The 12155-nt window shown below is 51.7% G+C and overlaps 1 protein-coding gene across 4 annotated transcripts in view; it reads left to right on the forward strand.

The window, feature by feature from the left end:
* The window catches only part of SEC16B (SEC16 homolog B, endoplasmic reticulum export factor), a 45330-nt gene extending 33878 nt beyond the window's left edge, over nucleotides 1-11452 (forward strand). For 3 of the 4 annotated variants that reach the window (XM_039881406.1, XM_039881405.1, XM_039881409.1), the window contains 10 exons: nucleotides 757-870; nucleotides 1674-1746; nucleotides 2976-3275; nucleotides 4122-4189; nucleotides 6769-6894; nucleotides 7105-7203; nucleotides 7540-7645; nucleotides 7774-7853; nucleotides 8831-8929; nucleotides 9570-11452. In XM_039881406.1, coding sequence (XP_039737340.1) covers nucleotides 757-870; nucleotides 1674-1746; nucleotides 2976-3275; nucleotides 4122-4189; nucleotides 6769-6894; nucleotides 7105-7203; nucleotides 7540-7645; nucleotides 7774-7853; nucleotides 8831-8929; nucleotides 9570-9638 — 1134 coding nt within the window. In that variant the 3' untranslated portion in view covers nucleotides 9639-11452. The remainder of the gene's footprint in view (nucleotides 1-756; nucleotides 871-1673; nucleotides 1747-2975; nucleotides 3276-4121; nucleotides 4190-6768; nucleotides 6895-7104; nucleotides 7204-7539; nucleotides 7646-7773; nucleotides 7854-8830; nucleotides 8930-9569) is intronic. The other variant, XM_039881408.1, reaches the window with a different exon arrangement.
* Nucleotides 11453-12155: the final 703 nt, after the last annotated feature.

The raw sequence follows: 12155 nt of genomic DNA on the forward strand, positions 1-12155 counted from the left end.
ATCACAGGCGGGATACATTTTTTAAAAAATCAACTTTTAGTTCCTGGGGAAGAAAACAATCAGGGAAACCGTTGTTTCAATTAATTAAAAACCATATATATTAGCTGGAGAGTCAAAGGCAGCCGACCACGAGTTTTTGCTTTGCTTTAGATGAGGCCCAAGTGTTGGGTTCCGTAACCAATAAAATCTGTCCCCTTGCCCTGAGGCTTCTGCCAACAGGAGGGTGGTGGGTAGTGAGCCCAGGGTCCCAGAAGGGAGGAGTAGGAAGGTTTTGGAAATCGGTGACGGAATAGAGTCTTGCAATACAAAGTCGTCCCTCGGCTAGCAGCGTGGGCGTCCCCTGGGAGCTGGTTAGGAATGCAGAACCTCAGGCCCCGCCCCGCCTTCTGCCATCAGCATCCGCATTTTAACAAGGTCCCGGGGGGTCCTCCGAGCCCTGAAGTTTGAGAAGCACTGCCACAGAGCGGACAACTTGGCAGGGACATAAAGCCGAGTAACTGCTTCTCCACGTATTACATTTCTTGATCTAACACCAAGATGGGTTAATTGCTTATTTATGTTGCAGTTTTGGGAAGATATCTGCAGAATTTGCTCTCTCTCAATTAATTATTCTTTCTATCCTATTTTACAAGTGCATTGAGGTTCTTTCTTCTTTTCCCTTATTGCCTCTTTCCCCATTTCCTTCCCATGCCCCTTCTCTCCCTCCTTTGCCCTCTCTTACTCTCTGCCCCTGGCCCGTCTGGAAACTTGGCACAGCTGGCAGAGAGGCTGAAGCTGTCGGATCCTCTGGTGCTGGAGAGACGCCGTGGAGATGCGGACCAGGAGCCAGCGTGGCTTCTGCGCCTCCGGAGGCAGCGCCAGGAGCTGGAGGCGAGTGGGGTGCAGCCGGGTCAGTGGCCGGGCCCTTCGCGTCCCTCTTAGTTCCCCTAGACACAGAGGAGGCAGGCACCGACCCAGGCAAGTCCCCGACCCCATCGCTCACGAGGCCCAGTCGGACGGGGAAGGGGTGGCACTCAGCCTCCCGGCTGCTGCCCCTCTCCTGGGCGGAAACATTTTTCCGGGTTCGCTTGTGAGACAGTGGGGCCCTTTTCAAAATCAGCCTCGCCGCCCTTCTCTGCAGGCCCGGAAAGCGCGTTTTGTGACCATCAAAGCGTCCACCTCTCTGCTAGGAACAGCGGGTCACAATGGACCCATGTCACTTTCATGTAATGTAGGCCAATCGCTTAAAGATGTCCGGGCCTTTCCTTTTTGGCTCTGACAATCACAGAAGCTGCTGGTAGTAATCTGACAGCAATCGGCACAGGGTCTCCTCCCTTTTCTTTCATTCTCCCTGAGAGAGGGCAGGGTGGGATTTTTCAGGCACGTGTGGCCTTTACTCTCTCCGTGTGCTGCTCGCTCTGGAGTTGGGTTCCTTTCACTTGCCCCGTCCTTGGGGAGACATGGACGGCCCTGGCCTCCTGGGCCCTTCCTGCTCCGAGCAGAACTGGGAGATGGGAAGGGCCGAGGCCGCCCCCAACCCAGCGGACCCTCTTCTCCAGCCCCCCCCATTTGGCTGAGGTTCCCTAACCTTGTCACTCCCTCTGAAGTTTCTTTTTTACTTAAGTTTTAAACCATTGTTCTCTGTTCTTGTTTTCCTTTGTGATGCTTAAAGGATTTTGCTTTATTTTAAATAGCAAAAGGTAGCAGGAAATACTGGGGATCCCTGGTCTGCTCACTCCGATGTTTCGGGAGCCAGAGGAACAACAGGTACCCAAACTGATGAGCCGAGTGTTGTAAGTAGCTGACTCCTGGGAGCTGATCAAACAAGATAACACAACTTAAAACATATCTTCCCCTCCCTTCCCGGAGTGGCTTCCTTGCCTGAGTCAGCCTGACCACAGGTCCAGGCACCTTCTCCATGTGGCCCCTGCGGCCACAGCATCCTGGCAGTTCTAAATTCCCTCGTTAGTAGAGTGTCTGCTTCCCATTCGGGTTTTAACACCTGTTGCAAGTGTTGTTATCTGATTGTTTCACCTGCATCACTATCTGTCCCCAGCTGAATACATTAGTGTTGGGGACATAGGGAGCTCTTCAGATTTTTGATCAATCGCCACACACACGTGAAGTACGTTTCAAAGCATTTCAGCATGTCCCTAGTTCCCCTGAGGATGCCTCTGAGTATTGGGTCCACAGACATTATTGCCCCCAATTCTGTGCCTGTTCCCCAAAGTACACCCCCTTGTGAAGTCAGAACAGGGCCTCATGTTTCCACTTCCAGCCGCTTCCCAGCCTCCAGCCCTTCCTTCAGGGAGGGGTGAGGGGAAGGCAGGAAGGGCGGGCCCTGGCTTCTGTGCCACAGAATCTGTGAAGCTGAAGGGCTGGAGGAGAGTCGGGCTGGGTGTCTCTGAAAAGCCGCTTCTGCTAGGAAGCAGCCGTGTCTCCTGTCACCCAACGGAGTAGGTGGGTCGGCCGCCCACAGCAGTGCTGTGACCTTGGGCCAGTCCCCGTCAACATGCACATCTTAGCCCATCTCAGCCAGTACGAATACCAGCCAGGGCCCTGCCAGGGCACACGCTCCAGTTCCTGAAGAGCAAAGCCACGATTTCTGTGGTCTGATTGGCGTTTTCACTGGAAACTTTCTAAGTTTCACATATCCCGGCCCATTAGGAAATCCTCGAGGGAGAAAGCTCGTCTAAACATGGAGAGTGGCGTCAGGTGCGATGGCAGCTCCCGCCCTCCCCGGGCTCTGGTCTGAGGCTCAGGGATCAGACACGGGAGTGCGGGACACACTGCTGTGAACTTGGAGTCACGGGCGGTGAGCGGTGTTACAGCCGCCGCTGCACTGTCCTCGTCATCATACAGGTGGCAGGCGTATCGGGAGGGCTGTGCTCGTCACCGCTTTCCAAAGATATGGGCGGGAATGTTCCTGGTGTGATTCGTTCGTGCAGTTACCACATTTCAGGTCTCATTTTTTTTCTCTTTGCCCTGTGTTTTAGAAAACACTTCCTATCAGGATCTTTCGAGACATCAAGGTGACTCAGAAACCCGTGGGGACTGCGCAGCCCCGTGGCCAGCAGCAGAGCAGATAGGGCCTGCCGGACCCAGCCCACAGCAGCCTTTTCATGTCCAGCCGGGCTCCTACCCAGCGGGAGGAGGTTCAGGGCAGATGGGGGTCCCGGTGCCTCTTTACTCGGTTCCCGAGACCCATCTGCCCGGGACAGGTGGTGGCATAGCAGTGACAGAGGCCCCTGGAGGAATGGCCTGGGAGGGAACCCAGCAGACACACCCGCCCCCTGGTAAGAGCTGCCCTAGGCTGGAGGCCTGGTCTGTGCGCCTTTGGTGGGGGGACAGATGAGGGAGGCGCAGGGACCAATGGGAGGTGATGGGGTCTGAGCCGGGAAAGAGCTGAGTAGGCGGTGTGTGCATGATAGAGGCCCTATTGTGTGTCAGCCTGGTGCTGGCACTCTGTATACATCCAGGGAGTCGGCTCTCTCCATTCCAGCCAGGCTCTTTGCTGGGACAAGCTTGGCAAGGCCGGCGGCAGCCCCTCCCACCCTCCGCTTAGATCCCGGTTTCTAGGAGAGGGGCCGTCATGCAGAGAAAGGAGGAAGGTGCCACCTGCGCCTCAGGCTGCCGCTTTGGCCGAGTCCTCCTCCTGAAGCCTACATCCGAGAGCTCACTCCGGCAGAGGCCCGGGCTCCTGTCCTGCTCCCAAGGGTCTCAGGCCCAGTGGGCCTGGTACGACAGGGCAGTGTTGAGTGACAGCAGGGAAGTGCCAGAGACCAGACAGGAGGATTCGCCCTTAGACCCTCTCAGATTACGGCCTGTCCAAGACCGGAGACTCAGACGAGGGCCCGGCTGGGGGAGCCCTGTGACGGAGCTCCATGTGACCCTGATTTCCAGGACTCCTAAGGAATGACCTTGGGCTCAGGGCGGAGAGGGCGTGTCCAGGGAGTCGTAGGCGGCTGGAATTGAGAGGGCTGTGCAAGTGGACTCAGTTTCCTGTGACCCGCTTGGGATGACGGGCTCGGAGCTCCAGCTGCTGTGCAGTTAGGAACGCCAACTGTCCCGTTCCCCTTCTTCAGGGCGGAGGGAAAACCCACCCCCGCAAATCATGGGTTTTGGTTGTTTTTGTGCCACAGGTGAAGACGCAGAATCTCAAGAAACCGTCCAGCGTCCTGATGGTCAAACGGCCGCTTCCACGCCGCAGGTGAGAGGGCGAAGCCCGCTCCACGCTTCGGGTTTTCTCCAGCCGCCTGGTCTCTTAGCCATGTGCAGACCCCATCCCAGGCCTGGCACGGGCTGTCCCTTCCTCAGAGACCCTAGTTTCTCCTTGTTTCCTCCTACAGCAAACGCTGAGAGGCTGGGGGAGGCTGCGTCCAGTTTACGCTGCACCCTGCCGACCTGTGTCCCTGGGGGGCAGGGCAGCAGGCAGGCGTAGGCTTGACCTCCGAGGTCAGCTCCCTCTGACGCATGCTTCTTCCCATTGCAGTAAACGCTCGCCGTACCCTGCCCCATCACAGACAGTATTTATTTCTTTATTTTAATTTTTACCTTGCTTTCCTTCCAAGAAGGTCTGCAGCAGCTGTGTCTCTTCTCCTCGGGCTGTAAGGTCTCAGAGGTGACCACGTCAGATTAGTCATTCTGTCCACTTGTTGAATGAGTGCTCCCTTCCCCCGCCGTGGGCGTCACTGGTCCCAAGTTTAAGGTGTTTTTCAACTTTGCCTGGTTGGAGGTTTACATCATCTAACTGGCCTACAGGCCTTAAAAAACCTTTATGCTTTACTTTTTATTTTCTGACTGAAAAAGCAGTACATTATCGTTATAGAAAACTTGAAAAATAAAGACTCAATCAGATATCACTCATAATCCCACAGTCAAATATTTTGGTTATTTCCTGCCCATATTTTTTGTATGTACACAGTATACATATAGACGTGTGTGTATTTATGTCTATACATATACATGTATGTGTTTTTAAATGGTCAAGAACATGTGTATATGTAGCTTTCATTCCTATTTGTTATTTAATACTGTAAAATGAGATGTTCCACATCATTCATAAATACGATTTTTAATATCAGAATGATAAAATCCACTGTGTGAAAGTACCGTCATTCATTCATTCATTCATTCATTCACTCCCTCACAAATGCTGAGTTCCTACAACGTACAGTGTTGCAGGGGCTGGGGACACACAGGGAACCAGGCTGAGACTGCCCCATGCGTGGTGCTTCCTTTTAGTGGAGGTGACTGCATAGAAACCCCCGTGCACCAGGGGATCTTACCTTAGATGGGGTGGCAGGGAAGGCGTCCCCGAGGCCATGAGCAAGGTCAGAACGGAGTGTAGCCACGAGCCGGGTAAATACCTAGGGAGCAGGCGTTCAAGGCAGAGGGAGTACTGAGGGCAAAGGCAGTCAAGGAGGAGCAAGGGAAGTGGGGAGCAGTGGGGAGCAGCGGGGAGCGCTGAGCAATGAAGCCGGAGAGGCAAAGTGGGCGAGGCCATGGCGGCCTAGTAGGGGTCTGATTTTCGTTTGTCATTAATCATTTTGAGCACATTGCTTTTCTTTTCCTTTTTTTTCTTTCCTACTCTTTCTATCCCCCTTTCCCTCCCTATCCTTCCTTCCCTCCTTCCTTCCTTCCTTCCTTCCATATAAAAACACAGTGATGGGCATCCTAATATGTAAGCCCTTGTCTATTTCTTGAATTATCCAATTAGGAGAAATCCCTAGAGAGAGCCAGAATCCTTGCTCTGCCGTTTCCTAGCTGTGAGACCTTCAGACGGTTCCTCAACCTTTCTGTGCCTTAGTTTACGCATATGCGGGATGAGACGATACTAGCACCTCCTTCATGGGACTGTCGTAAAGATGAGATGCTCTCGCGATACATGCAAATATCGAATCATTATGTTGCACACCCAAAACCGATGCGATGCCGTATGTCAATTAAACTTTAATAAGAGATTAAGTGAATCACTGTATATAGCCCTTAGAACAGCGTCTCGCACGTGGTAGAGACTATACTCATCAGGATAAAATATTGTCTGATTCCATTTACGTGAGACAGAAAGTAGAGGAGAGGTCATCAGGGTAGGGAAGGGAAGTGGGGGCTTAGGGTTTAACAGGCACAGAAGGTCTGTTGGGGAAGATGAAAATCTTCAAAATACATAGTGGTGATGGTTGTACAATGTGGTAAATATACTAATGCCACTGAATTGTGCACTTTGAAATGGTTAAACTGGTAAATAGTGATTAAATATTTATATAACTTACGAAGTGGTCACCTCAGTACACCCAGGACCCGTCCGACACCATGCATGGTTATTACAATACTTCTGATGATGTTCCCCATGCTGTACTCTCTGTCCCCATAATTATTTTGTAACTACCAATTCGTACTTCTTAATCCCCTCCCCCTTCACCTATCCTTCTACCCCCTAACCCAGCAACTATCGAAATGCTCTCTGTATCTATGAACTTGTTTCTGTTTTGTTCGTTTATCCTGTTCTCCAGATTCCATATGTAAGTGAAATCCTACGGCATTTGTCTTTCTCTGTCTGACTTACTCCACTCTGCACAATACCCTCTAGGTCCACTCATGTCATTGCAGATGGCAAGATTTCATTCTTTCTTTACGGCTGAGTAATATTCCATTGCATATACGCACCACCTCTTCTTTATCCATTCATCCATTGATGGGTACCCAGGTTGCCTCCACATCTTGGCTGTTATAAATAGTACCATAGCATTATTTACAGTAGTTCTCTCTTTTTTTTTTAATTAATTCCAGGTGCCACCGATTCCCCGAGCACACAGTCCTTCTGAGGGTTCCACTGCTTTGGTCAAGGAGGATGAGGGGGAGTCCTCCGATGAGGCAGATAAAACGTCTTCCCAAAACACTACACAGGGAGAAAAGGTGGGTGATGCGGAAGGATGCAGAGGCGGAGGGACTGGGTCTTTTCTTCCCACCGTTCCCGTCCCAAGTGGCCGGGCGGACTTGGGAATCTGGGTTTCGGTCCTGTCCCCTCCCTGCCTCTCGACCCCCGTGCTGGGGTGGGGTGGGCACATCTCGCACTCAGCGGGAGAGGCGACCCTGCAGGCCATCGCCGCTCCCCTTCTCCTCCAGAGGTCAGGGTTTGGCTGGTTCAGCTGGTTTCGCTCGAAGCCCCCCGACAAGGCGCCCCCCTCCGGAGACGAGGACTCCCCCGACAGCCCCGACTCTGAGGTAACCTAGCTGGGAGGGCGAGGAAGCGCCCCATCCTGACATCGGACTCTACCCGAGTGCAGATGAGACAGGCCCCGTGATGGGAGGTTGCGGAAGGTCAGCCCGTCTTGTGAGGGGAAAGGGAGATGATGAAAGGCCTGAGAAGTCAGAATAAAGAATTTTAACTTTAGAGAGCCCCAGCGGTCACTTGGGTTTGTTGAAAAGAGGAGCATGAAGGACTTTCGGGAGGAGACCTCAGCGGCACGTTGCGGGTGGGGGCCACCGTTGTGGGTTCTGCAGGGACGCAGTGGGTCGGCACAGATTTGTTAACCCCCAACGCTGCCTTTCTCCACTGAGACCCACAGAGGGTCTGCGCCCCGCCGGGCTAGCCCAGGCCTCTCACTGACACCTCTCCCACAGCCCCAGCCTCTACCGGCGACCGGCACCTTCTCCACGGGTACAGGTACTGCCAGCGTGCCCTCTGGGCCATCAGTGGTCTTCTCCGTGCTCCCCAGGGGTTGGAGGACCTTCTGGGAGTGGGGACTCCCCAGTCCTGAGCAGCAGGAATAGCTCTGACTCATTGTTTTCTAGGTAGGGGTGACGTCCGAGGACCAGCGTCCAGTTGGGGAACAGCCGAGGGCACTGGGAGTGGAGGCTTATCTGGGCCTGAGGTGAGCAGCCCATGGGCTGAGCCTAGAGCCCCACCTGGTGCCCGTGTGTGGGGACTGAAGGAGCCACCCTGGGTGGGCCCAGGTCATGGGGAACGTGGGAAAAGCTTCTCTATCAGTTTGCTGGGGCTGCCATGACAAGGTGTCACATACTGCGTGGCTTAAACAACAGAAAATTTATTTTGTCACATTTCTAAAGTCTGAGAGTCTGAGATCAAGGGTTCGGCAGGGTTGGTTTCTCTTGAGGCTTCTGTCCTTGGCTTGTAGACGGCTGTCTCCTCCCTGGGTCTTCACGTGGTCTTCCCTCTGTGTGTGTGTCTCTGTCCAAATTTCCTGTTCTTACTGGGATACCAGTTGTGTTGTGTTAGGGCTCACCTCGATGACCTCATTTTGCCTTAATCACCTCTTTAAAGACCCTACCTCCAAATACGTTCTGAGGTACCGGGGTTAGGATTTCAACCTATGAAGCTGTGCATTTAGCCCATAACTGCCTCTTTAGGTGACATCTACAGAACCACCTCTATGTTCCAGTGAGAGCCAGAGTTCACCAGTGTCCTTGGCAAGGGCTGTAATAACTCTCGTTAAATTGTCTGCACTGGTATGGATCACATGCCGATGGCTAGGAAAACATTCTCATTTGCCAGGGTGGCCTGATTGGAGTGCTCTTGCAGTTATATTAGTATATTAGTATGTTCCAAAGAAGACATTACTTCCTATGATGCTATCGGTATAACTTACGGTGACTTTTTCTTCTCACGTGCTCCAGGTACAGCCACACCTAAGCTTCTGCATTGCCACCTCAGCCCCAGGGGTTGGCTGTGCCTACCTGCACCATGTTTGTTCACTTGAGATTTCCTGAGTTCTGTAAGAAATGCTTCCCATCTGCATCTCTTGGTCAAAGTTGATGCTCAGGGGAGCCCTTGGTGCTCTGGAATCCCGGAAGCAGTGACTGATGGGATTTTCTACTATCTTGATTACAGGGTGTCTCCTCTGAGCTCTACTTCAGCCCTGGCGTTCTGCTTCCTCCACCCCCCATGAAAGGGGCTGTTCCTCTCTACAACCCAGCTCAGGTCCCCCAGGTAAGAAAGCCCTGAGGGACAGGGGCGAGCACAGGCTTCGGATTAAGTAGACCCGGCTTTGGAATCCTGGTTTACCAGTTACTGTGCATGAGCTCTTGAGCGATGACTCACCCTAAGTCTCAGATTTGGAATATTTAAAATGGGCAGAGTGGTAGCTACCTCACCAAGCAGCTGTGAAGATTAAATGGGCACATGTACGTGAAGGGCCTGGCAGCCAGAAGAGGTCCAGTCAGTGTCTCTACTGTTAGTATTGCCCTTGACCTTTCCGAAGTCTCAAAATTCAAGGGACACGATTGGTGCTGGCATCAGTGGTTGGTTGCACCATCGCTCCGTCCTGGAGTCAAGGGGATCACTGCAAACTCGGAGACGCGAAACTCCCCGTTCCTCGGCGACTCGGGGCGGACCGATCGCTCTCATGCATCATTTGGCCTCCCCTCTTTCTAAAATCGAATTTCTTTGGCCGGATGTAAGAGGTGAAGGTACTGGGCGGAAGTGAATCATGAGAACAGCCTGCCCTGGGAAGCCACATACGGTGGAAACGTTCCAGACTCTCGGCATGCCCTAGCTCAGTCCAGCCAGTCGGCCCCGGAAGGAGCCGTGCTTGGGGCTGTCATCCAGCACAGTGTTTGTTCTTTTCCAGCTCCCCGTGACCACTAGCCTGACCCGGCCGAATCGCCTGGCTCAGCGCCGCTATCCCACCCAGCCGTGAGGAGGACGACCACCCACCCCCACGTTTATGTCGCTCTCCTTTATCAGTCTCCCAGCAACTCCACCATGGTGGGCCATCTGACAGGGTCGTGCTGACATGTTGCCTCCACCGGGCATGGAGAAGGCACGGGCACAAGGCCTCCCAGGACACAGCTCAGTCCAGTCTCTTAAGATTAGCTTCACGTGATGGAAATTCCTTCATCAGACGGAAAAGCTGGGTATAACAGCAGACGAGGTGAGCAGAATGCCACGATGGCAGCACTTAGGCTGGTGGCTTCGGATTCTCCCGAAAGTCAGGGCACAAGACGGTTACTGCTGGACTCAACAATGACGTCACCGGGCTCTGCAGCAGGACGTGATTGGGGCGGGGGTGGGGGTGGCGCTCAGAGCAACGTCCTGGACTAACCTGACTCCTTCCTCAGGCTTAGTTTCAGCCACCTCATGGCTCTAGTTAGCAAAAGTTTTAATACTAAAACTTGATTTTCGCGACTTGTCACCGTTCCCTCTTCAGTAACATATCAGCAGCTTCCCTCTGGGTCGTAGCTTTGTGCACATTTTTGTGTGGCTCAGATTAATTACATTTCTCTCACTTTCTTAGCCGGTCCTATTTTTTCACATTCTGGCATCTGGCTATCAAGTTAGATTGCTGTAGGCATCATATTGTCATGGTAACTAGTGAACCTAATGCTGCAGATGGATGGAACATCAGTATAATAAATGATGGAGAACATTTTCTAAAAATTCACCCCTTCCATAAGAGAGGAGGAATGAGTGGTTGGTATTGTTAATACCTCCCTTCCTGCTTCAGGCCTTTGCAAATTGATGTTCGAAGGGTCACTGGAGCCAGAGGGAGGCGGGGGACATCTTGGACATTTCCATTTTTTTCTTTCAAACTCAAAATAGAAATTACTCTTACCGTTTGTCAGATTTGCTGAAAATTGCTCCTCACAAAGAACATTTTTTTTTTTTGGTATATGTAATTGTACGTACAGGTTTTATACTCCGATGTACAGTTTTAACGTTGGTAGCGATGAAACCAGATAATTTTATAGCAAATGCTTGTCTCCGGCACACCGAGTGGTCTCTTCCCTGAAGTATGTCTAATAATGGTTTCATTGTGTGAAAAGGTGTGAAGAGCTGGAAAGAGCCCTTTGTTAATGAAGAAGCTAGGGACCAATCCTCCTAACTTTCAAGCCTATTCTCAGGTTTTTACATTTTTTTTTTTAATTAAGAAAATATACACAAAAGCTCCTCTGATGCAAGGAGTCACTTCATTAACTCAATATTGCGTATTCTGTTTTCTAAAAGTGTCTATTCATTTCTCAGATTAAATTAGGAAATGCATAAGTGTTTTGCATCTAGACGGCCCTCAGCTTTTCCCTTTCTACGTCAAGGCGGCTGCTGCTTCAGTTCGGTGTGCTGACACCCAGCGGCGTAGTCTGAAAGCAGTGGGTGAGTTCCACGGGAGCCAAACTCCTTGGACTTGAATCCTGGCTCCTCGACTGTTCACCTTGTAACCGTGGGCAAGGTTACCTAACTGTCCTGTGCTTCAGTTCCCTCATCCCTCATAAAATGAGGATGATAATGACAATAGTACCTACTGCATCGGGACATTGCAAGAATTAGATGAGTCAAGCTCTTAGGAAAATACCTGGTCCATGTTAAGTACCACATAAGTGTTTTTTGTTTTTTTTTTAATCGTTAATATGTAATCTAATAAGTAAAACTTGACAGTCCTGTGGCCACAGGTTAAACTGTGGAGTTTTCGTTCTTGATACAGGGATATAATGGGAATAATAACTTAAAACTACTTCTCAACATGTATCTTTATTACTAAGCTAGTTTCTCTTCCTGCAATCCCATCTGCCACCAATGCTGGGTCCTGTGGCTCAGCGCCCCTGGGGACAATGCCATAAAAAGAAGCACTTGAGAGGAAGAGGGTGAGGACCAGAGAGGAAGGCAAAGACGTCAGATGCTGCCTGTGTCCTCACTTCCTTCTCCCGTCGAGATCATAAATGGAAAGCCGGTGGCTGCAGTGTTCACGAAGCAAGCACCGAACTTAGTTACTTCCCAGGCAAAGGGATGCGTGGCGGCGAACGGATCTGCTGAGGGATGTCGGGGTTTCAGAAAGGGAGGAGGTCAGGGTATCTCTGCGAATCCGTGGGTGAAAGCCAGTGCGTGGCAGTCCGACTGCATCTGTGAACCCGCGTGTGGCGGGCAGAAACAAGTCCTGGTGTTCGTGGTTGGGAAAGAGCCCCCAGTTGGGTCTAGTGAGGGTCCGACGGACCAGGGTCACTCGGCGTTTTCGGTTCATCAGCTTTCCTTAACTCTGGTGACGGTAGTGAGGTCGCTAAAGGTCGCGATCGTTTCGCAGCTTCAGCTGGTTGAAACCAGTTGAGCTGAAACGAAGCAATTGCAGCTGCAAGAGGAAAATATTGTTTTTTCTCCTTTGCAAGGTGGAAGCATGGGGAGTAGAGCAGGTCGTGATAGAAATATACTGCCAGGAATGGTGACCCCG

The sequence above is a fragment of the Pteropus medius genome, unplaced genomic scaffold (genome assembly GCF_902729225.1).
Source record: "Pteropus medius unplaced genomic scaffold, Ma_sr-lr_union100, whole genome shotgun sequence".
Lineage (NCBI taxonomy): Eukaryota > Metazoa > Chordata > Mammalia > Chiroptera > Pteropodidae > Pteropus > Pteropus medius.